Source organism: Symphalangus syndactylus, chromosome 13, assembly GCF_028878055.3.
Source record: "Symphalangus syndactylus isolate Jambi chromosome 13, NHGRI_mSymSyn1-v2.1_pri, whole genome shotgun sequence".
NCBI classification, from domain to species: Eukaryota; Metazoa; Chordata; class Mammalia; order Primates; family Hylobatidae; genus Symphalangus; species Symphalangus syndactylus.
In genome coordinates this window covers 105,087,454-105,112,177 of record NC_072435.2, presented here as the reverse complement: position 1 = coordinate 105,112,177, position 24,724 = coordinate 105,087,454, and the positions used below count along the sequence as shown (strand labels likewise).

The 24,724-nt window shown below is 51.3% G+C and overlaps 1 protein-coding gene and 1 non-coding gene across 3 annotated transcripts; both read left to right on the top strand.

Annotated features, from left to right (window-relative positions):
• The first annotated feature begins 159 nt into the window (after positions 1 to 159).
• Positions 160 to 24,485, top strand: MMAB (metabolism of cobalamin associated B). Of its 2 annotated transcripts, XR_010114937.1 has the most exons (11): positions 190 to 373; positions 2,020 to 2,081; positions 4,885 to 4,978; positions 8,533 to 8,590; positions 11,857 to 11,929; positions 12,193 to 12,290; positions 12,605 to 12,669; positions 14,548 to 14,607; positions 16,558 to 16,932; positions 20,234 to 20,330; positions 22,850 to 24,485. XR_010114937.1 is itself a non-coding variant. In XM_055236689.2 (9 exons), exons 1-9 carry the CDS (start codon positions 258 to 260, stop codon positions 16,664 to 16,666), a joined length of 735 nt encoding a protein of 244 aa, XP_055092664.1. In that variant the 5' UTR covers positions 160 to 257; the 3' UTR covers positions 16,667 to 16,996. The 2 variants fall into 2 exon arrangements, 1 of the variants encoding a protein (XP_055092664.1); XM_055236689.2 differs by lacking the exons at positions 20,234 to 20,330; positions 22,850 to 24,485 and having other exon boundaries at positions 160 to 373; positions 16,558 to 16,996.
• LOC129461404 (U4 spliceosomal RNA) lies at positions 5,635 to 5,775 on the top strand. The gene has a single exon (XR_008650537.1). It is a non-coding gene; the product is annotated as a U4 spliceosomal RNA (small nuclear RNA).
• Positions 24,486 to 24,724: the final 239 nt, after the last annotated feature.

The following is a 24,724-nucleotide window of genomic DNA, read 5'->3' as shown; positions in this document are numbered from 1 at the left end:
GAGCCCGGAGTGCCTTTACCAATAGGCTTGAACATTGGTCAATAGGTGTTGCAGCCAAGCCGACAGGGGTTTTTCCGTCCCGCTTCTTCCGTTAAACCAATGGCAAACAAGTCCCTGGGAGTGTCCCGCCCTGTGGCGAGAACCGCGAACCAATAAAAATTGACAGCTGAGCGGTGGCGCGACCAGCTGTGGGTGGAGTCACCCCGGGGACTGGACGGGAACCTGGCGGGGTCAGCTCCCGTCAAGCAGCCTGGCTCATGGCTGTGTGGGGCCTGGGGAGCCGTCTTGGCCTGCGCGGGTGCTTCGGCGCCGCCAGGGTCCTGTATCCCCGTTTCCAGAGCCGCGGCCCGCAGGGCGTGGAAGACGGGGACAGGTGAGTGGCCGGCGGGAAGGATAACTCGAACACCTGCCGTGAATCGTGGTGTTATCGCCATGGGTATGTCACACCGCCGTGAGGTTACCGCGGCAACCGTCGGGTGACGTCTCCGCGCTGGTCTGACGTCACCATGGCAACGTGGGCCACTTGGGCGCCAGAGACCAGGTAGTCTTTGCCTAAGTCCCAGTGAAGCCCCGCTATCATCGGGCAGGGAAGGGCATATCCCATGTGGGCCAAGAGGGCTCTCAACTCAGATTGTGACCAATCTCCAAAGCAGTTCATCCCCCAGGTCCCAGATACACCAGCACCTTCTAAAGATGGCTTTCCTCATATTCCTTTAAACTTGCACCCCAACCCAGACCTCAGAACCTCTAGAGTACCGTGGATTAATAACGGATTAATTTAGTTCACAGATCCAGGAAATTAACCTTCGAATGGGCTTGTAATGTCACATTTTAATTTTGAGCTATGTCCTTGAGTTGTTTACATTGCTATTTGAAAATGCCACTTTTTTTTGCTGTATTTTGGCAATTCTTCATCTCTGAGTACACTCGAAGCCTCATAGTATGGAAGTGGCTCAGGTTTCTTTTCCTGCAAGAGGCCCTGAGTTGGTGGAGTATAAGATAAGAATTTGGGTAGGATAGAGTTAAGAGTCCTAGCTACTTGGGAGGCTGAGGCAGAGGGTCACTTGAGCCCAGGAGTTCAAGGCTGCAGTGAGCTATGATCATGCCACTGCACTGCATTCCAGCTTAGGCACAGAGCAAGACCCTGTTTGTGAACAAAATAATCGTAGGCCAGGTACGGTGGCTCACGTCTGTAATCACAACACTTTGGGAGTTTGAGGCAGGCGTATTGCTTGAGCTCGGGAGTTCAAAACCAGCCTGAGCAACATGATGAAACCCGTCTCTACCAAAAACAAAAACAAAAAAAATTAGCTGGGTGTGGTGGTATACACCTGTGCTCCCAGCTGCTGGGGAGGCTGAGGTGGGAGGATTGCTTGAGCCCGGGAGGCAGAGGTTGCAGTGAGCCTAGATCGTGCAACTGCATTCCAGCCTGGGCGACAGAGTGAGACCCCATCTCAAAATAATAATAATAATAATAGTAATAATAATAAATAAAGCATTTCGGTAGGATAGAAGTTACAGTTTGTGCTCTGGTCTAGGACAGTTTTGGGCATCCCCCTCCTGCCTCTTCTTAGATGACCTAGGAAGGTGAGTCTCATCTGAGCCATAGTTTTCCTCCTCAGTAAAATGAAGAGAATAGATGGTGGCTGCCTCTGGGGTTGTGGAAAGATTCCAGGATAATTCCAGAAGATAATGCCTGTAAACTACTTGGCACAGTACAGGGACAATGGCAAAGGAGCAATCAAGTCCTTCAGCAAATATTTATTGAGCATCTATGTTGAGCAAGGCATTACTTCAGCTACTCTACACATTCTGTCATCAAGCTCTGGTCTTGCCCACAAAATGTTTGCTGTTAGAAGGGATCTAGGGGAAAGAAATCAACAAGAGATGACCATCTAAGCAGTAAGGGGTAAGTGCTGCCTCTGAGGTTACAAGCAGCAAGCTCGGACCCTCTGAAGGAGCTGACCCTCTGTGTAAGCCATCCCCACTCACCAGATACTGATGTTTATTTCTCATTAGGCCACAGCCTTCCTCGAAGACACCCAGGATCCCCAAGATTTACACCAAAACGGGAGACAAAGGTAGGGTGGGGACAGGTGAAAAATGCAAAGAAATACTCATGGCATACACCATTTTAAAGTTCTTCCAAATTCTTTGCAGCCACTTTAAAGTATAATATGTGACCAGGAGTGGTGGCTCATGCTTGTAATCCCGGCACTTTGGGAGGCCCTGTTGGGCTAATCACCTGAGGCCAGGAATTTGAGACTAGCCTGGCCAACGTAGTGAAACCCAATCTCTACTAAAAATACAAAAATTAGCTGAGTATGGTGGTCCATGCCTGTAACCCCAGCAGCTACTTGGGAGGCTGAGGCAGGAGAATGGCTTGAACTCGGGAGGCAAAGGTTGCAGTGAGCCGAGATCATGCCACTGCACTCCAGCCTGGGTGACAGAGCGAGACTCCATCTCAAAAAAAAAAAAGTCTCAGAAAAAAAAAGTATGATATTTGACAGATCTCAAAATACATTACAAAAATGTAATGTGAAATGAAAAACACCCAAGAGATATTAAATCACAAAAGCCTGAATCTGTCTGGATAAGCATATACATATATGTGTGTTCAGGCATGTGTAGAATAGTCTGAAAGTTTACACCTGGGACTGTTCTGGGAGAGAAATTAAGTTGTGAGAGGGGAACAAACAGAAGGACTTTTACTATTTACATACTTTTATTCTATTTTATTATTTTTTATAATGAGTATATATTACTTTAATAGTTTTTAAAATGCTAGAACATGTTATATAGAAAAAAGTAAAAGTAAGATGCAGAAGAATGTGTTGCTATGATCCTTTTTTTTTTTTTTTTTTTTTGATACAGGGTTTTACTCTGTCACCCAGGCTGGAGTGCAGTGGCTCGGTCATGGCTCACTACAGCCTCCACCTTTCGGACTCAAGCAATCCTCCCACCTCAGCCTTCTGAGTATCTGGGACAACAGACATACATCACCATGCCTGGCTAATACTTTTTAATTTTTTGTGTAGAGATGAGGTCTTGCTGTGTTGCCCAGGCTGGTCTTGAACTGCTGAGCTCAAGGTATCCTCCCACCTCAGCCCCCCAAAGTGCTGGGATTACAGGAGGCATGAGCTACCGCACCCAGCCAGTATACCATTTTTTGTAGTACAAAAACATGCAGACCACTAGTATGTATTGTTTTTTGGATATATACTTGTATAGTAAAAGTATAAAAGCATGTACAGGACATACTCAATGCCACTGAATGGTAAACTTAAGAAGGGTCAAAATGGTAAAATTTCTGTTATGTATCATCCGTTACCACAATTAAAAAGAAGGAAGAGGATGTTGGAAAGGACTTATTATAGGGTTGGTCTTGTGTTGGGTGGTTACAAGAAAGTGGGGCTTTGTTCTGGATTGAATCCTGTTAGGAAGCAGGGCTGTTTCTGTCACTGGGTATCTTTTTTTGTTTTTTGAGACAGGGTCTAGTTCTGTTGCCCAGGCTGGAGTGCAGTGGCACGATCTCGGCTCACTGCAGCCTCCCGGCTTCAAGCAATTCTTATGCCTCAGCCTCGCGAACAGCTGGGACTACAGGCATGCACCATCACGCCCAACTAACTTTTTCTATTTTTAGTAGAGACAGGGTTTTGCCATGTTGGCCAGGCTAGTCTCGAACTCCTGGCCTCAAGTGATCTGCCCACCATGGCCTCCCAAAGTCCTGGGATTACAGTGTGAGCCACTGCACCCGGCCTGTAATTGGGTATGTTAATAATTTGTTTCTAGAAGACAGAAGGGACAAAGAGGTGCTAATGCTGTAATGGATAAAGATGCAGCAGTCACTCACATTAGCCAGGGAAGGGGGGGGTTTGGTCATCTTCTGGAGTTTGGACACAGTTGTCTGTGCTCAGACGTTCTTCCACAGTGGCCTTGTCTTGGTCTCGAACCATCATGTCATAGAGTGGCCTGTCTGACGTTTTTCTGTGAAATGGTTTGTGTTCAGCAGAACACCACAGTCTACCTGTGAGTGCCAGGCTGGCACCTGACAACCCCAAAGCCTGCCCGATAGCAAAAGCCAGCTCCAAACTGTCAGGGGCAGTTTTCACTTTCTCAGAGGTTGGGGGAGAAAGGCAGGGACTGTGAGCTAGGCAGAGGCACAGAGGACTTTGACTTCATGTGAAATATAGTGGTAGTGTATATATGATATAAAATATAGAACATGTTTTATTTCTTTATCAGGATGGTTAGTGTGTGATTTTTAAGTTTAAAAGCACATCAGGAAAGAAGTGAGCATAGTGGCTAACCCTTGGGGAGTGGCAACTAAAAGGGGTTACGTGGGGGGCTTTCAGGGTGTTGGTCATGTTCTGTTTATGAAGCTAGGTGCTGATCAAGGAGGTATATTCAGTTAGTAGGAATTCACCAACTTGCACACTTATGATTTGAGCACTTTTCTGTGTATATGCTATACTTCAAGTTGAAAGTTCTTTAAGGGGTGGTACGGTGGCTCATGCCTATAATCTTAGCACTTTGGGAGGCTGAGGTGGGTGAATCACTTGAGGCCAGGAGTTCAAGACTAGCTTGGCTAACATGGCGAAAACCCGTCTCTACTAAAAATACAAAAATTAGCCGGGCATGGTGGTACACGCTTGTAATCCCAGCTACTTGGGAGACTGAGGCACGAAAATCACTTGAACCTGGGAGGCGGAGGTTGCAGTGAGCCAAGGTCACGCCGCTATACTCCAGCCTGGATGACAGAGCGACTGTTCAAAAAAGAGAGAGAAAGTTCTTTAAAATCTTTGAAAGTTTAAAAAAAAAAACAAAACAGCATATCAGGAAAACAGAATCTTAATTTGGGTGGCTAAACATTTTTTTCCACAGGGTTTTCTAGTACCTTCACAGGAGAAAGGAGACCCAAAGACGATCAAGTGTTTGAAGCCGTGGGAACTACAGATGAATTAAGTTCAGCTATTGGGTAAGGGGGACAGGATTGGCCTTGAGGTTGTGTTTGAGTCAAGTATGAGTAAATGTAATGAATATGAAGCTTTCATGCATGCTGGGCAGCAGCCTCAGAGGTTGTCAGCCCTTATTGAACTTTCCTGAGCCCCGAAGCACAGGCTGGTCAGCTCCACAAGGCTGCGGGGCTGCAGACTCCTTTCCCTTCTGGCCCTGCCTGTGCCTGCGCTGGCCTCTGGCCAATGCCACGTGAAGCTGCCTCCCTCTCATCCCTCACTTTTCAGGTGAGCCTGTGTGTGCCACTGAGGTTAGTATATTGAGTGAAAGAGGTGAGTTAGTATAATGCGCAGTACATCCAATGTGATCCCTCTTGTGAATGTTGTTTTTTACATAAGTCAAAGTTTAGAAGGTGGACTCAAGGATGGACCAGGTCAGGATGGGCCAGGTCATGCTATGATCACAGACAACCCCAAAATCTCCTGACTTATGACACCAAAGATGGACTTGCTGCTCCCACTTCATGCCCATCACAGGGTGGATATTCTTTGGCTCCATGTGGCCTTCATTCTGAGACACAGGCTGCTAGGACAGCCGCTGCCTGGGGCGATTATCACTCATTGTGGCAGAGGGAAAAGAGGTCATGGTGAAACTCACAGTGGCTCCTGACGCTGCCAGGGGATTGTGCAGTGGCAGTATTGTCGCCAATGAGGTTTACCCAAGATGTGTTTATTGCTGATTGAAAACTTTTCCCACTACCCCGCCATGATGACCTGAAATACAGTCGACACTGGCAGTTTTTGACAGTCTTTATGAAGACTAAACTTTGTTGGTAAATAAAAGTTGAAAAAAAAATGACTAGGTGCAGCGGCTCACATGTCTAATCCCAGCGCTTTGGGAGGCCGAGGTGGGAGAATCATTTGAGCTCAGGAGTTTCAGACCAGCCTGAGCAACATAGCAAGACTTCATCTCTACTAACAAGAAAAATTTAAAAATTAGCCAGGCGTGGTGGTGCACACCTGTAGTCCCAGCTACTCAGAAAGCTGAGGCAGGAGGATCACTTGAGTCTGGGAGGTTGAGGCTGCAGTGAGCCATGATTGCGCCACTGCACTCCAGTCTGGGCGACAAGAGTACGACTCTGCCTCCAAAAGACAAACCTTTCTTGGGAGTGATGCCTTCCATTTATTCACATTTCAGTGGCCAGAGCCTGTCACGTGCGTGTGCCTGACTTCAGTGGGGTGGGAGGGGCAGCAAATATTTGCAAGCAGGAGCACAGTCTGCCCAGCATGCCCTACAAGCTGGCGACAGGGGGAGCAGCAACAGTCTCAAGTGCTGGATCCTGAGATCTCACCCCAGGGCCCTGGGGTTATAGGTGCGTGGGAGCCAGACAGACCCAGCTGCAAATTCAGCACCGCTGCTGACTGTCTCTGGGATGTCAGGTAAATCACGTGGCCTCTGTGAGCCTCAGTTTACTGTTCTGTCAAGTAGTCATCATGATAATTCCCATCTCACTGTGTTCTTGTGGGGCTTAAATGAGATGATTCCATGCATGTTTCACCCTGAGGACAGTGCCTAGCACAAGTAAAAATAATGTTAGCTATTATCATTCTTCTTCTTCTTTTTTTTTTTTTTTTTTGAGACAAGAGTTTCACTCTTGTTGCCCAGACTGGAGTGCAATGGCGCAATCTCAGCTCACTGCAACCTCTGCCTCCCGGGTTCAAGCGAGTCTCCTCATTATTACTATTCTTAACACTTACCTGTTCCTGGCTACCATTTCTCCATGGTGGGCCTGACTACGTGAGATTTTTGGGACAGATAATGGGAGGTATAGATAGCCAGCTGGGTAGAGAAGGCAAACAAACCCCTTGGTGTGTGTAGGAGGGGGTCCAGAAGAGGACAGACACAAGACCAAGTGGGCAAAGGGAGAAAAGGCCAGTTCTCGCATCAGCTATTCTAATGAGCTCTAAATCACGAGCCATCATCTCTCAGTTGAGGAGGAGCGGGAGGTCGGGGAAACCTCAGTTGTGGATTTTTCCTTGGTCAGATATTGACCAAGCATCTGCAGTGCCAGGCGCTGCTCAACAGAGAACCTCAGCCCCGCCTTCCTGAGCTGCAGAGTGCAGGGAGCAGGCAGCACTCACTGGGCAGCTACGAGGGTGGGAGCAGGCTTGGGGCAAGCGCCCAGGGTGGGGCCTGCCACTGGCCTGGTCACGGGGCATCCCTCGGCAAGCAGATACTTCTGCACGCTTCCTGTGAGGCAGGCATGGGGCATCCGCTATGATGGAGACAAACTGTGTCCCAGCCTGCACAGCCCTCCCTTTGGTCCAGAGGGAAAGACATACCAGGTGGGAATCACATACTGGTGTGTTTCGTTCTAACTGTAAGATGTGCCAGGGAGATGCGCTGGATATTCTCCATTGGCCCTTTCAAATCCCTTCTCTTTATGCGTGGGAGGCTGACCTTCTCACCTGGTGGCTGTGCCACCTCCATTCCTTGGTCTTCTGGCATTCAGGTGGGTCCAGCCAGTGGGATGCACCAGCAGGTGATGGGAGAGTGAGTGCAGAGAGCTCAGGAGTGTGTGTGACCCTGTTCCCCAGTGGTGCATGGCTCTGGTGGCAGCTGGGCTCCCTACCTAACTCCCTCCCTGCTGAGTGACTCCAGAATCCAGCTCCCTCCAGGGTGAGTTGTACCTTCCCCGACCCTTGCCCTTCAGGCTCCTGCATTTCCCTGAAACTCTGCTCACACCTCTGTGAATTGTCCCTTCCCAAAGCCCTCCTCCAGGAATCCCTGCAGCGCGCCACTGTCTCCTGCTGGGGCACTGACTGGTGCAGGAGGGAAGTGCAGGGTTCTGAGGGAGGCAGAGCCAGGGTCCTGACCTGTGTCGGGGGCAGTTTGCTTTCCCTGCCTTATGAGGGAAGTCCTCCCCAGCCTTCAAAGTCTCCCCTCCAGCATCACCTCCTCCAGGAAGCCCTCCCTGGCTCTCTAGCCAAGGTCAGATTAGGCTTCTGTTGCTCTTTCCTTCAGAGCACTGATTTCAGTTTGCACCTTCACATTCAGGAGTATGTCTAATCTGATTACCTATCACACTCCTGAATATCACGCTCCTGAACATGAAGGTGTAAGCTTTGCCTGAAGTCCCAGAGACACTCAGCAGCAGTGCACAATTTGCACCTGGGTCTGTCTGGTTCCCACTCACCTATCACCACAGGGCTGCGGGTCAGAGCTCAGGATCCAGCACTTGAGACTGTCACTGCTCACCCTGTCACCAACTTGCTGGACAGAGCCTGGGTCAGCTTCTGTTCACCACTGACTCTCCTCAGCCTGGCCAGAGTAGCTGTTCAAAAGGAATTCTTGACTGGAAATAATGGGTATCTGAAAAGGCATTTCAAGAAACAAATACCACCGCCCCGCCCCAAATGGAAGGCTATAATGTTCTTATTGTTAGCAAGAAAAATAACATGGCTATTATAGCTAAATTAACTAAATGGCCTGCCACCTGAGAATCTATTGTTTACGGCAAGTCAGGGCCTAGGGACATTACATTACAGGCAAATTCTTTTTCCTTTTTCTTCATAGGTTTGCTCTGGAATTAGTCACAGAAAAGGGCCACACGTTTGCCGAAGAGCTTCAGAAAGTGAGTAACACCATCTCACCCCAAGCTGGGAATCTTCATCCCTGGTGGCCATCACGGGACTCAGCATCCAGCCACCAGTTCCTCTTTGTATCACCTGGGGCTAGTCACTCTCCCTCTGTGAGCTCCATTTCTTCATCTGTAAAATGGGGACAGGCCAGGTATAGTGGCTCACACCTGCAATTTCAGCTACTTGGGAGACTGAGGCAGGAAGATCACTTGAGGCCAGGAGCCTGGATAACATAATAAGACCCCGACTCTACAAAATATTTGAAAATTAGCCAGGCATGGTGGTGAACGCCTGTAGCCTCAGCTACTCAGGAAACTGAGGTAGGAGGATCTCTTGAGCCCAGGAGGTCAAGGCTGCAGTGAGCTGTGATCATGCCACTGCACTCCTGCCTGGGCAAGAGATTGAGACCCTGTCTCAGGCCGAGCACCATGGTTCAATCAAGCCTGTAATCCCAGCACTTTGGGAGGCCAAGGTGGGAGCATCACTTCAAGCCAGGAGTTCAAGACCAGCCTAGGCAACTTAGGGAGACCCTGTCTCTACAAAAAAAAAAAATTAAAAATTAGCCAAGTATGGTGGCATGCACCCATAGTCCAAGCAACTTACAAGGCTGAGGTAGGAGAATCGCTTGAGTCTTAGAGGTTGAGGCTGCAGTGAGCTGTGATTACACCACTGCACTCTAGCCTGGGCAACAGAGTGGGATCTTGTCTTTAAAAACAACAACAACAACAACTCTGTCTCCAAAACAAACAATTGGAGACATATAATCTTCCTTCACAGGCGAATGGTGAGGATTGTACTAAATGAGGGAATTTAAAATGCAACGGTTCTCAACCCAGGGCCATTCTGCCCCTCAGGGCCCGCTGAGCAATATCTGGAGACATTTTTGGTTGCCACACCTGGGTGTGGGGGGTGTTGCTGGCATGTAAATATCCTGCAATGCAGGGGACAGCCCCTGTCAACAAAGAATGACCCAGCCGTGAATGGCAGTAGCACCGAGGCTGAGAAAGCTGGTGTGAAGTGCCTCACTCGTGCCTGATGCAGAGGGAACCTGGGAAGCCTAGCTGCAGTGAGCCCTCAGCTGGTGGGACTCACGCGTCACAGTGTCACTGTTCTGTTCCCTAAGAAGGAGGGGGCCTCTGACCCACACAGAGAACTTCAAGCACGGAGACAGGGTCACCACCCCAGAATGCCCAGGGTGCCGCACTTTCCAACTCCACATGGACCCAGGTCCCCAGAAACTGTTCCCCGCAGGGTCAGCCCTTCCCACTTCCGTTCTGAAGCCCAGGCTGGAGCCCACTCAGGCCCCTGGGAGCAGATGGAGGGGAGTAGGTGGGGCTGCCACAGGCTGTGGCTGCAGGAGGATGGAAGCCTCAGCTGCCAGAACATTCTGTGTGGTGGAGGAAGGCTTTCAACCTCCTGAGGAGACGCGGTAGCAGCGGTCATTTCTGTCTGCTGTATGCGTTGGGTCGCAGCTGTCACATCACCTCCTCCAGGGCCTTTCCTGGCTACCTAATCTCCAGCTGGGTTAGGCACCGCTCCTGGATTTCCACATCCTCTAACCACAGGCATCACAAGGGGTGTTAACCTGTTCACCCATCCGCCTCCCACCCAGCCTTGGCACTGTGAGGGCAGGGACAGTGTCTGGTTCACCTGGGAGCACCGCCTGGCCTGGTAGCTGCTTGCACGGCCTGTGGATGAAGCCTGGCAGCAATGCCACTGCTCTCCTCATATCACCCATTTCACCCTCACAGACACCCGTGAGGTGGAAGTTAATGTCCACAGTTTATAGGGAGCCAAACTGAGCCTCAGAAAGGCTGACTTGCCCAGCCCCCACAGCCAGGCATCAGTAGAGCTGGAATCTGATTCCCAAACTGGTGCCAGTTTCCCCCAGCCCCGGGGATACACGCTGCACATGGCCAACCAAGTGGGTAGTATTATCACTCCCGCTTTGACTGTGAAAGCGCAGAGACTCCAAGCAGGGAAGCAGCTTGCCCAAGGTTTGCTGGTCAGAAGCCCTAGGAAGGTTCCAGCCCAGTGCTGGATGGGCAGCCTCTGCTCTCACACACCATGGCCTGCTTCTTGAATGCTGTCACAGTGGCCATCTTAGGAGAGGTCAGAAGTCGCAGACCTTCACCCTCCTGGTCGCCCACCATCCAGTTTGAGTGGACCCTGGCTGGGCACAAAGTCAGAGGTGGTACTTGTGGTCTTCACATGCATGGGAGCTGTTGGACATTTGTCATGCAGGGGCCTGAAGTCCTTGCAGCAGACCTTAACAGACCACTTCTGTTCCAAGCAAACCCACTCCCCACCTGGACAGAGCACAGGCCTCACCCAGCCAGGCTTCCTGCTCCCAGAATCCCCACACGCCTTGGCTGACTACATTCTCCAAGCTCCTTGTCCTTTAGAGTTTAGAAAGCACTGTCACATTTGACCTCTTGGCCCAACTGTTACAGGTTAGAAAACCAAAGCTGTCAAATGTTGAGAAAAGAAGAAAACCTCACAGGGCCTAGGCGCACAGGAGACATGGACAGAGCCCAGACGGTTCCTCTTGACTGTCCCTGGGTGTATGATGCGTGTCATCTGCTTAACCCAGCTGCTGCCCCATGGGAGTCTTTTCCTCCCTCAGACTGCAAAAGAGCCACACCAGGTCCCCCTCAGCAGGGCTGGGTGTCCAACGAAGATGTTGTGCTGAAAGTTCGGAGTTTGCCTTCAAATGTCAGCCAATTCAAGGTCTGACAGCCTGTATTAGTCCGTTCTCACACTGCTATAAAGAACTACCTGAGACCGGATAATTTATAAAGAAAAGAAGTTTAATCTGCACATAGTTTTGCGGGCTGTACAGGCTTCTGCTTCTGGGGAGGCCTCAGGAAACCTACAGTCATGGCGGAAGGCAAAGGGGAATCAGGTACATCTTCACATGGCTGACAGGAGAGAGAGAGTGTGAAGAGGGAGGTGCTACACACTTTCAAACAACCACATCTCATGAGAACTCTATCACAAGACGGCACTAGGGGGCTGGTGCTACACCATTCAAAACCACCCCAATGATCCAATCACCTCCCACCAGGCCCCACCTCCAACTCTGGGGATCACAATTTGACATGAGATTTGGATGGGAACACATCGCCAAACCATATCACAGCCCTTCATGAGCTAGCTGGCACAGGCTTTGCTGGCGTGTTAAGTGGTGCCTCTGCACATTGTCTCTGTCCAGCCCATCTCAAATAGATCTTGACTGTCACTTTCTGTTGCCCCCCAGATCCAGTGCACATTGCAGGATGTCGGCTCGGCCCTGGCGACACCACGCTCCTCGGCCCGGGAGGCTCACTTAAGTAATTCTCAACCTCCTGTGGGTGTTCAGAGGACCCTAGGGTCGGGGGACTCTCCTAGGGGTTACCATCTGGGAGCCCAGGCCCCCAGGGACCCACAGGTGGGCCAGTCAGCCTTGCTCGTAGCTCCTGGGAGGGAAGGTACCTTCTGAGCCAGTGGAAGCAGTCTGCGGGACACCCAGGTGGAAGGGCGGCGGGGGTGGTTCCTGCCATAGTCTGGTGGGTGATGGCCTCATGGCAGTTCCCTCTGCTCCTTGGCTTCTCAGAGTATACCACGTTCGAGGCAGGGCCCGTCCTGGAGCTGGAGCAGTGGATCGACAAGTACACCAGCCAGCTCCCACCACTCACGGCCTTCATCCTGCCTGTAGGTACTGGGCAGGCTTAACCAGGGGCGGCTGCAGGCAGGTTCAGTGACAGACACACATGGGCTCTGAATAAATCCCTCTTCACAGTGACAGACGCTGTCCTCCAGTTCCCCCAAGTCCCTCCAGGTCCTCACCGGTCCCTCCCAGCCCTGCCCACTCTGGAGCAGTGTGCCCGGTGGGTGTGCTGTGGCAGGGCTCCTGGAGGCAGAACGTTGCCTGGTTTGGGGGGCAGGGCTGGACTTGAGAGGAGCTCCTGTCTGCAATGGGCACACCCTTCCCACCCTGCTCAGGCAATGTCCCTTTCTCCTTTCAGTCGGGAGGCAAGATCAGCTCGGCGCTGCATTTCTGCCGGGCCGTGTGCCGCCGGGCCGAGAGACGGTAAGAGGGCTGGAGAGAGGGAGAGGGCCCAAGGGAGAGGGAGAGGAACAAGGGGGAGTGGGGAGAGAGAGGGAGAGGAGGACGGGGATGGGGAGAGGGAAAGGGGCTTCTGCACAGCGGGCAGGAGGCAGGCACAGCAGGGCCATCTCTGAGCCATCCAGCCACACATCAACAGACTTTGTCTGGGCCCCTCCACTGTGCCATACGGGGACCAGGACAGACCAAGTCCCTGTCCTTAGAGCACCATGTTGTGGAGTGGAGACAGTGACATGTGACCAAATAGACTATCAGACAACACAATTGCACCTTGCTTGTGAGCCCTGTATTCTGAGAACAGCGGGAAGTTATTGCTGGGTTCTCAGCCTCAGCCATCTTGGGGACAGGGGTAGACATGAAAGGACCCTGCTGGCTGCTGGGTGCATAAGGCTCCTGAAAGGCCTGTACGGCTGTGGGGAACCCAGGTAGACGCTGTCAGCAGACTAGCCACCACCCCCTCCAAAGCTACTGACAGCCTTTTCGTGGAATCTTTAGAAGAAAATGAGCGAAGTCTCTATCTACACCACTCAGAGACCAGGCTGCCAGCCAGCTTTACAGAGAAGAGAAAGCAAGCCCTACTTTGATCCAATGGACTGGCACTTTACGTTCATAATTTCATTTATTCCTTGTTGATAGTCCTGAGAGAGAGGTGGTGGTGGCCTCTGCTTTACAGGAGTCAGGAAGCTGTGGCTCAGAGAAATGACACCATAGCCACGGTCCCCTACATGGTTGATAGCAGAATCCAGATTGGAGTCCACGACTGTCTGGGCCAAGCCTGAGCTCTTTCACACTCCCACACCACTAAGGTTTTGTTCTTTATGAAAGGCTCTCGGGCCCAGATAGCTCCTAAGAGATCCCAGGTAACAGAAAAAGCTTTGGCTTCGAAAGAAAAAACTGTCACTTGTACAAAGCCATCCATCAGCAGTGCTCATAATAGCAAGAAACTGGAAACAACCCAAAGGCCCAACAGGCATGGCGGAGCAGCTGATAGGTCCTCAATGCAGCAGAGAGTTACGCAGCCATGGCAGTGGCAAGGTGCAGATTGTCCTGAGGTGGGGACACACACCTGGGGCACCTCGGGTGAGGAAGCTCCTCGCTGAGCATGCGGTGCCTACTAGAGACAGCCTGGAGCTCTGTGACAGGCCTGGGCGCACACCCTGCTGGGCCGCTAGCCAGGTGCATGGCTTTGGGTGGGGATGAGAACCCTGAGGCCGGACTTTGGGTAACTGGCTTGCCAACAAGGGCTATGCCACAGGGTGATACCTGGGAAAGGCTCGGCAAGGGCCTGCCACCACACTGGTGCCCAGCAGATGGCCGTCCAGTGTCTAATGTAATCTGCAAATAGACTGGCATGGACCCCAGGAATCCAGAATCCTGCGGAATCAGGAGCTTGGTCTGCCTGGGTCTTTTTCTCCCCTGTGAAGTTGTTCTAAGTCATGATGTACAAGGGGCTTAGAGTTTAGCCCATTGGGAATTAAGGGTCAGGCCCCCACTTCCTTTGAAGGCTAGAGGCCGACCACCCCAACTTCATCTCACCCAGACCCAGGTCCAGTGGTACAAAAGCTGGCTGGCTGGGGTGTGGTGTAGACCAGGCGGCTCCCTCAACTCACCGGCCATCCTCGATCCCTACTTGGCCAGGCCCTCCTGCGATGTGCCCGTGGAAAGGGGGCCGATGGCCTGTTTAAACCCACCTGTGATGGATTTGCCATCTCCAGTGCCGGCCGAGCTTGTGCGGGTTCAGGTTGAGCGGTGGCAGGATGTGAAATGCTGCTCAAGGTTTAGGCCCCAGGTCAGAGCCTGTTGAGCCCCATAATGTCACGTGACTGTCTCCTCCTTTTCTAGTGTGGTGCCTCTTGTCCAGATGGGAGAGACGGATGCGAACGTGGCCAAGTTCTTAAACAGGTACTCGCATGGAACCTGGGGGTGCCTCTTTGAAAGCCGAGGCTCATCTGTGGGAAGTAGCAGCGGTGCAGCGGTCCAGGAAGCAGCATGGGGCAGCGTTCCCGCACCCCCTCCTTAATTCCCTTAGTGTTTATGAACGTCTGCTCTGTGCCAGGCACCACGCCGGGCACAGGGGAAGCAGTGGTGAACCAGGTGGGCCCTGTGCCTGTCCCGATAAGATTTAGATCTTATCGGGAGAGGCTGCTGTAAAAACCAGGAAAAAAACCTAAGTGCAAAGTGGCATTGCGGGGGCAAAAGGCGTTCTTAGAGGCTGGGTGCTCAGGGAAGGCCTCTTGGTGGTGACTGACCAGGGAGCCAGGCTTCAGGCCTCCTCTCAGCCGGTTTCCTGTCCCCGAGAGGGCCTGGGGCAGCATGAACCAACAAGAGAGCCAGGCCACGCTGCGCTCAGGGGACCCCATGCAGGCCCCAGTGAGCCAGGCTAGCCCAGGGAGGGCTTCCTCTGCCTCGTGGCCGGCCCATGAGGCTGGAGCCACACCTGGCCCAAAGCCTGCTCTGCTGGCTCCTGCCCCAGCCCTGGCTCCTGTGGCATCAGTGTGGGCAAGGCCAGAGCCTGGGGGCAGGTAAAGAGCTGGGGGAGCGGGTCTGCACCCCAGGAGCTGTCCTGGGTGTCTAGAAAGTGACCTCAGGCCTTGACTGTGGCCACTCCTCCCACAGACATGGCGCTTTAATGGGTCCTGAGCAGCTCCTTTCCTTCTGGGAGGGGGGTTTCGCCAGGAGTGAGGAGCGGGTCTATTTCACCTTCAAAGCAGCAACCCTGCGGTCCCATAGCATTGCATGGGACAGGCCATTTCATCTCCTCAATGAGGCTTCAACAGAGCCAACAAGCAACAGGCACGCCACTGCCCTCCAGGAGCATGCAGCCCAGGGGTAAAATACCCTGAACAACCTCCCCTTCGCTCTTTCTGAGAGCCAGCCGTGGGGCCCAGGGAGCCTGAGTCAGGGGAGGACTCAGGAGGATGTGGTGTGGAGCTGGCCTCTGAGGGCAAGACTGGGGCAGAGAGAGGGAGGAACGTGGTGCCTCGTGCTGGGAGTGAAACAGCAAAAGGTGCGGACAGCAGAAGGCAGAAGAGCTGTCAGCGTAAGCGCCTTGTGGGGCCCGTGGCGTCGTCTTCTAATTCCCTCCACTGCTGCCCCTGCAGAAGGCCTCATGCACAGATGAACATTGCTGTTGGTTCAAAGGAGGAGGCGCGAAAGGGACTGGGCTCTGGTCTCTAGAGTGCTCCAGCCTGTGCTTCTCACCCGGTACCTTTGGCGATGTTTGGAGGCATTACTAGTCGTCACACTGGGTGCAGGGGTGCCACTGGCACCTGGTGGGTGGAGACCAAAGGTGCTGTCAGCATCCTACACTGCACAGGATGCACAGGACAGGCCCGAACACAGAGAATGATCCAGAATGTCAGTAGGGCCTAGTCCAGCAGTGTCAGCATCAGCCAGAGCGGGAACTAGACCTGAGAGCCCCGGGCCTGGCCCAGCCCTCCTGAGTCAGAATCTGCACGTCGCTGAGATCCCCTGGTGATGCCTGTGCACACTCTAGTTTGGGAAACACCCAAACTGATCACGCACTTGAGCCCTGATCACTCAAAGGTGCAGAAACCAGCTCAGAGAGGAGTCCAAAGTCATCTGCCCCATGGGGTAGGGCCGGGGCAATGGCCTCATCCTGCAGGAATGGCCCCAGCCTTGACACTGGAGTAGAGTCCTTGGCATTCACAGCAGCTGGCCTCGTGTGCCATCCATCAAGTGCAAGATGGCTGGGCCCCCGCCCTCCCTGCACAATGTGCCCAGAGCGCGTCATTTATATCTCCTCCTTGTAGGCGGATATGGGAAGACCGAGTTAGCGTTGGTCTCTCATTTCAAACCATTCTGTTTGCTTCTCTCTCTCTGCCCCTCCAGACTCAGTGACTATCTCTTCACGCTAGCCAGATATGCAGCCATGAAGGAGGGGAATCAAGAGAAAATATACAAGAAGAATGACCCATTGGCCAAGTCTGAGGCACTCTGAAATCACAGAAATGGGAGCTTGGAGGATCCCTCCATGGTGATGGCCGTGGAGAGAGGAGCTTGCCCTTCTGGGGTCCCGGTTCCTGAAGAGCTCACCCAGAGAGGCTTAAAGCAGCCTTTTGTCCCAGCTCAGCTTTGCTCTACACCTCCTGCCACCTTCCTCAAGGGACTGTGACCGTTTGGTGATTCTTTCCTTGACCCTGCTTCCTCAAGCTCTCCTGGGTCTTGGAGGGATGTGGGAATGAATTGGCATTGCAGGAAAGACAGGTAAAGTGATTGCTGCAATAAGAAGGAGCTGTGCGGAAAAAGAATAAAAGTGGGAAAGGCTGGAGCCGCGTGTGTGTGTGTGTGTGAGAGAGAGAGAGCGAGAGCCCTCCCACTGCCAGCTCAGGTTGTTCACAGATTTGGAATGGGACCAGAGGCCCTTGAAAATGTAATTGTGATTTACCTGTGCCAAAGGGGCTTTAAATGTCACATTTGTAAAGGGGAAGGCGGACAGGATTTGGAAGTTTAGTCACCTCTGAGCCACCCATCACCGCCAAAGTGTGGGGGAAGGATAGCTGCAGATTGACAGGCGAGGCTCAGAAACTCCTGGCTTAGATTGAAGTGTGTGTGATGGGGGTGCAGCTTAGAGGACCCGCTCTGAAAGGGATGGAGACCCTGGTGAGAACAACACTACCACTTGAAGGTGAACATTCCCTGTCTGGTTGGACTGAGTCGAGGGTCTGCGGTGCAGCATCTTCAGCTTGAGAAAATGAGGTTGTCAGTTTCCAGCGAGGCTGACATCCACCAGACTGATTTCTCCGATGTTGCACTTGGCTGGCTTATGCCTCTGAGATCTATACCAGGGCTGTATTTATTTCAGTTGTCACTGCTGCTCCCTCCTGCTATGAAACGACACTGCCAGTGCCAGCAGTGTCCTTGGGAAAGGCGATATTTATGAAGGGCAGAAGAGGCAGCCCCAAGAACCTAAAGACTGCAGGCTGCTAATTGCAGGAAATGACTTTGGAAGGGCAGGCTCTTGTCGAGTGTCAGGGCTGAAATGCCTGGCGAACTCCATTCAGCCGTCACGTATTGACTGAGTGGCTGCTTAGCATGGGCCACTGTGCGAGGCTCGGGACAGCTGGTCTTTCCGGCCATCTTTCTTGCTGGCAAGTCAGCAAACATTACATTCTCAGTCACATGCATATTTTTGCTTTCATTCTTACCACCTTGCCTGCAAAGTTTGCAGGAGGGCCAGGTATATTCATTTGTGTCTTCTGGGTCCTTTCATTGCTGACAGGCTGTGATGGCCTTCTCGAGCCTTGGGCAGGGTGGGTGAGGTGCAGATGACCAGGAGAGTGTGAATGCCTTCCAGGAGGTGGCTTTGTTCTGTGCCTCCCTGCCCCCATAGTCACCACCAGGTCTGGTACGGAGTCAGTGCTCAGTGTTTGCAAAACAGAGCTGAAAACGGACTTTGGGAGGCCGAGGCAGGCAGATCACCTGAGGTCAGGAGTTTGAGACCAGCCTGGTCAACATGACAAACCCCATTTCTGCTAAAAAAAAAAAAAAAAAAAAAAATATTAGCTGGGCATGGTGGCGGGTGCCTATAATCCCAGCCAATATTTAGGAGGCTGAGGCAGGAGAATCACTTGAACCCAGGAGGCAGAGGCTGCAGTGAGCCAAGATCGTGACACGACATTCCAGCCTGGGTGATAGAGTGAGACTCCGTCTCAAAACAACAACAACAACAACAACAAAAAACCCTGAAAACGCAATCACTAAGGCTCGGTCAGGGAGTATGTTCAAAGAGCTTTGCAGCCAATCACTCAGTTCTGTCTATACCTCAAAATCTTCCTGCAATATATATATACATATATAAAATAACACAGCAGCCCTGCATGCCTAGCCATGGGAAAGCACAGCCTCCAAGGGATAAGGAAAGCTCTCTGAGTACATACAACACCCTAAAGTGACAATCTTTGAAACAAGGCTGTTCACCTGTTGCCAAGTCCTGTCCTTCCAGGACCAGGTGTCACAGGCTGGATGTTAACAGTCACGTTCTCAGACCCCCGCCTCTGTATCTGTGTCCCGGTTCACCAGCAAACACTTCTCTGAGAAACCACCCAGGTGCAGGGCAGATGCCACCACTCAGCAGGTGTTTCTCTCCTGTGCTACCAACCTGGGAAAAATGGAGAAGGCTTGCTTTGGGGGCTGGAAGGATGGGGTGTTTAAAACATTTGCTCTTTTGCAGTGCCTTTCAAAAGCTCTATCAAGAGCCCGAGGCAAAAGAAAAGATGCACACCCCTCTGTACACTGAGCAAATGTCCTCCCATATTTTGAACCAGTTGGGAAAAGTTAATAAAAGCCCTACAAATCAGGAAACATGACTGTGAAGCCCCCGCTGCCCCAGTGTTTGCCACACCACTGGCAACTCTCAGAAACAATCAGTCCCATTGCATGGGAACACGGGGTTTTGAAACAAACAGCAGCCTGTTTTTATTTAAAGTCGTGATCCCTTGCTTATCGTAGATTTTTTTCATAATTTGATTTTGGAAAATATTGCACACAAATATTACTCGATCATGGAGTTTGCGGGCACTTCCTTACATTTTGCACCCATGAAAATGCCTCCCCCTCCTCCAGGTCAGGCTCCCTGGAATAGGGTGTTTAGTGTCATTTCCAGAGACGAGCTGGCAGTTGGCTCTTCCGTCAGAGAGAAGCCCACAGTCACAGTGACACCAACCCGCACCATGGAAGGGCTTGCTATGTGCAGTGCCCTGAGCCAAGTGTTCCACAGACATTATCTCATTTGAACCCCATAGCAGCCCTGGAAGGAGGCATTAGGTGGGGAACTGAGTTGTCCTGGGGAGTCAGTGCCAAGATGTGGGCCCTGGACGCGGCCTCGTCACTCATGGCCCGGTGTTCCTCAGCTCCCACCCACTGCCGCTTGACAGTCATTTTAATCACTACCTGGGCTGTGGCAAACAATGCCAGGCTCTGATAGATCCTGCTGTCTCATTTCTCAACCTAGTTTCCCTTAACTGATATTTCATGGCTATTGTTAATGTGCGTTTTTCACCGAGTAATTTCCATAGCCCGAACTTGTAACACATCCCAATGACAAACGTCCCAGGTTCGGAAGCCCCCATCAGCGGCAATGTCACCCTCGCTGCTGCCTCGACACCTTCCGACAGCCCATTCAGTTTTATGATCGCCCTGTCCCAGTGATCACTACTGAACCTTTAAGAATCCAGATGCATCTCAAGTTTAATTGAATAAAATTCTTTGTATAATAAATTCCACATGAATGCTACATAAATCAGTGCCTGGAAGGATTTGTGGCTCATCCCTCCCCTCTGGCGGGGCCTGGGAATCTTCTGGCAATACTGACACAAGCTGGAATAAATGCATCTTTGCAGTCAGTCCAGCTAGGGGAAGGCAGCACAGTTTTAACTTGCCTTGGTCTGTTGCTTTTCTTCTCTGAGAGTCCTGGAAGATAGTGCTAAAGTCCAACAGAGGCAGGGACAGGCAGGTTGCGGAGACCCAGAAACTCTGGGGACATCCCTTGTGTTCTCCCATTCCACAGAATCAGAAACTTCTCAAGCTGTGGTTTGTCACCTTTGGAATGCACACACATATTCACAAGTTTGCATCCAGTCAGAGGAAGTCCATGGAACCTCCCGGTAAGAATCCCTTTTCTAAGAGAACCCATGCGACCCTCTTTGGGAGCTAAGTCAGGATTCCCAAGGCTGTCTTCAGCAGCCTGTTTCAGGGTCAGAAAGCCCCAGCATGGAAGGGTGACAAGGTGCACTTGGGGCTGGCTGGGAGAGGCTGCTGGGTGACCTTTGATGCTTGTAGGGTTGTGGGGTGCAGGGAAGGACTGTCAAACAGCTGGCTTGGGCATTGGCCCCATGCAGGCTCAGGTTCAAGGCCAGCTGTGTCACCTCCTACCTTGGTGACTGGGCAAGTCATTCCATCTCTCTTGGTCTTGCTCCTCCAACTATAGAATGGGAATCATAACATCCACCCCATGGGTCACTGGGATTGTTTAACGAGGTAATACTGAAAAGAGTAATATTGCCCCCTGGCAAATGTTAGCTCCTGTTATTACAGTTGTTTGCTATTATTACTATTTGAATTCAGATTCCATCTTTGTCACTTCCAGCATCTCCTTAAGCAAATGGTTTAACCACTCAAAGCCTCTTTATCTTTTATAATGGGATAATAATACCAATTTCCAAGAGTTCAGAAATAAGTCCACAGGCCCCAGACATGATAGCAGCTCCAAAAAATAGCTATTGTTGTTCAATCATATTTGACCCTTTTCAAAGCACGTTCTAAAAGCTCATCCCCAGGTGATGCTGAGGACAGCCGGGCAGCACCTCTGGTCCCTCAGGCTTGCTGAGTGGGTTGGGGAGACAGGTGGCCTCCAGAGGTGGCCAGACACAATCAGATGAGAAGGTGGGGATGAGGCTCCAGCAACACAGGGCCAAAGTGAAAGGGAGAGTGACTTGCAGGACAATGAGAGCTGAACACGGTCTCAGACAGCATTGCTCCCATTTTATAAATGAAACTGAGGCCTGGAGAGAACTTTTTTTTTTTTTTTGAGATGGAGTCTCACCCTGTCACCCAGGCTGGAGTGCAATGGCATGATCTTGGCTCACTGCAACCTCCACCTCCTGGGTTCAAGCGATTCTCCTGCCTCAGCCTCCTGAGTAGCTGGGATTACAGGCCCATGCTACCACGCCCAGCTAACTTTTTGTATCTTTAGTAGAGATGGGGTTTCACCATGTTAGCCAGGCTGGCCTCAAACTCCTGACCTCAGGTGATCTGCCCGCCTCGGCCTCCCAAAGTGCTGGGATTACAGGTGTGAGCCACAGCGCCCGAGCTTTTTTTTTTTTTTGAGACCGAGTCTCGCTCTGTCACCCAGGCTGGAGTGCGGTGGCGTGATCGCTGCTCAACTGCAACCTCCACCTCCTGGGTTCAAGTGATTCTCCTGCCTCAGCCTCCTGAGTAGCTGGGATTATAGGCATGCATCACGATGCCTGGCTAATTTTTTTTTTTTTGTATTTTTAGTAGAGACGGGGTTTCGCCATGTTGGCCAGGCTGGTCTCGAACTCCTGACCTCAAGTGATCCACCTGCCTTGGCCTCTCAAAGTGCTGAGATTATAGGCGTGAGCCACCTTGCCCAGCAGAGAGGAGAACTTAATAAGTAAATCTTAATAAGGACCACACATAGAGCACTGATTATGTCCAGGCATCTTGCTAAGAACCTTACATTCAATTATCTCAAGAGCTCATGAAGGTGGAAGTATTAATATTATCACCCCCAACTTACAGATGAGGAAACTGAGGCCCAGAGAGGAGACAGGAGTTTCTCAAGGTCAGACAGCTCTAGGAGGCAGAACCAGGCTTTAAATCAGGGCTCTGTGCCTCCAAGCACCATGACAGGCATTTCCTCAACACCTAGCTCTATGCTCAATTGTACCACGATGCCAGGGTGTTCATGTCTTTCTAGTTCTCAGAACCCTACAAGGTACATACAATTATCCTCCCCCTTTCACAGGTGAGGAAACAGGGGCTCAAAGGGTGAAGTCACTTGCCCAAAGTCACACAGTGTCCACGGGGGTGACGCTGATTATAATGATATTGTCAACAGCTGACACTGAGCTCTCCTTACCACCAGAGCTTTGTAAACCATCTCAGCATAGCTAACCTTGGAGAGCACCTTCCTTGCATGCTTGGCATGTATTCCCCATAACAACCCCACCAAGTGGATGTTGGTAGCTTTTCGTCATAGACTCAGAAACATAGGCACAGGGAGACGGCACCTTGGCTGGTGTCACGCAGAGAGGAAGAGGTCCAACTTGGATTTGAACTCGGATCTGCCTGTCTCCAGCATGCTCCCTGTGGGCAGCGGCAAAGCCAAGACAAGGACCCTGCTCTTCAGGTCCCCCTGGGGTGGCCACCCTGGCACAGTTGGCAGTGACAGTGTGTCTGGCAATCAAGTGGGGCAGGGCTTCTTCTCTGGGGAAGTGAAGGGACTACCAAAAACCTGGAAGGGGCTGGGTGTGGTGGCTCTTGCCTATAATCCTGACACATCGGGAGGCCTAAGCGGGAGGATCACTTGAGGCCAGGAGTTTGAGATCAGCCTGGGCAACATAGTGAGACCCTGTTTCTTTCTTTTTTTTTTTTTTTAAAGCCCAGGATTGATGTGCGCACCTGTAGTCCCAGCTACTCGAGACTGAGGTGAAAAGATTGCTTGAGCCCAGGAGCTTGAGGCCGAGTGAGCTATGATCGTGCCACTGCACTCCAGACCAGGCAACAAAGCGAGACCCTGTCTCAAAAACAAACCCCCAGGAGGAACTTAGTTGCCACAGCTACAAGTGTCCTCTCTGAAGAAGGGTAAGAAGCAAGTGCCAATTCAAGGCAGCCTGGGGCAAAGGCACCCTGGAGAACAGAGTGCATAAGTGGCATGAAGGTGTCTTACTCAGGACCAGAGCGGGGGGCAAGGTGACCTTCCTCCCCTCACTGCTGAAATGCCTCCCAGTGCAAGCTCCCAAGGCACCGGTCCTTCGGCCCTCATCACTGGCCATCTGCAGTGCCCATGGCCCTCACTGGTCAGCAGGTGCCTTTATTTACAATCACCTTGGGAGGGTCGAGCAGACATATGTTGCTCAGGGTCGTTTATTCTTGTTTATAAAATTTATGGCTTCACCTCGATTACACACTGTCAAAACAGAAAGGATTGGGCCCAAAGTCTCTTGCCGCATGACTGCCTCAGACGTGCGTACATCTGTTAACTCCATGGGAGCTGTAGAGGGAAATAAGGTTCACTATAACTCAAAAGCTTGCTACCCTGCCACGAGGTGTGAGCATCAGGCCTTGAGAAAAGACATCCAGGCGTGCACGGTGAGAGGGAGGAGGTAAGGTCTGTGAGTGGGCATGCCAGGTGGCCTCAGGACCCTGCCCCCGCCTGGCCAGGGACTCTCTCAAGGTGCTTTGATTGGGGAGTGGAAGAGAGAGAACTGTATTTCTATGGCCCTCGGGGGTCCAGCTGCAGGATCCCAGCAGCTGGAAAGAGTTCTGAGCCTATGGCTTTCCACCTGCCAACTTCAGTGGGGAGAGAGAAATGTTGACTCTCTCTCACGGTTGCGGGGAGTGGAGATCAGTATGAACTTTCAGGAGGGCAATTTGGCAATGTGCATCAAAGTCCTAGAGATGTGTGTACCTTACGGTCCTGCAACTCTGTGTCTGAGAATTTTTGTGAAGGAAATAGACACGTTGGTGGAGCTTCAAGAGTTTTTTTTTTCGGCTTTTTTATTTTTTCAGTGCAGGAAGTAGACACACTGGTGAAACTGCAAGGGTTTTTTGTTTTGTTTTTGTTTTTGTTTTTTCCAGTGCAGAAAAGTGCTGCTCATTACAGTGAAAAATTGGAAGCCAATGTCCAACAATAGGGAGCTGGATAATTAAATAAGTAAAATATTAACAATAAGGGACTGTAAGAAATACCATAAAACCACTGAAAATGATGGTGTCTACATATTTACTACTATGAAAGAGCGTTCACTATTATTAAGTGAAAAAAGAAACCCAAATTACAAAATGTTACATATAGAATGACCCAAATCCTAAAAAGAAACATACATGTGTTTATATACCATAGAAAAATGCATGTGTTACTAATACGTATCTCTCAGTGGTGGGAAGATGGGTGGTTTTAATGCTCATTTTCATTTTGTCTGGATTTTCTAATTTTTCTACAATGAATTTGGGCTGGATTTGACAAAAGGCTTACTGTGTAATACACATGAATGAAAACAAACTGACAAGTGGTTTCTCTGCCTGCAAATAAATCATCTACCTCCCATGGGGTGGCTGGAGACAAGAGAGAAGCTTCTTGGAGGGTGATACTCCCTGCCACATTCCAGCCCCTGCACGTGGGGAGGGTGCCCTCCAGTAGCCAAAGCCATCAGGGCCCCCAGAATTCTGGAAGCCTGGAGAATGTGCACCGTGTTCCCTGTCGGAGGCAGCTGGCTGTGCAGAGTCCAGCCTGCATGTAGAAGCCTGGCTTTCA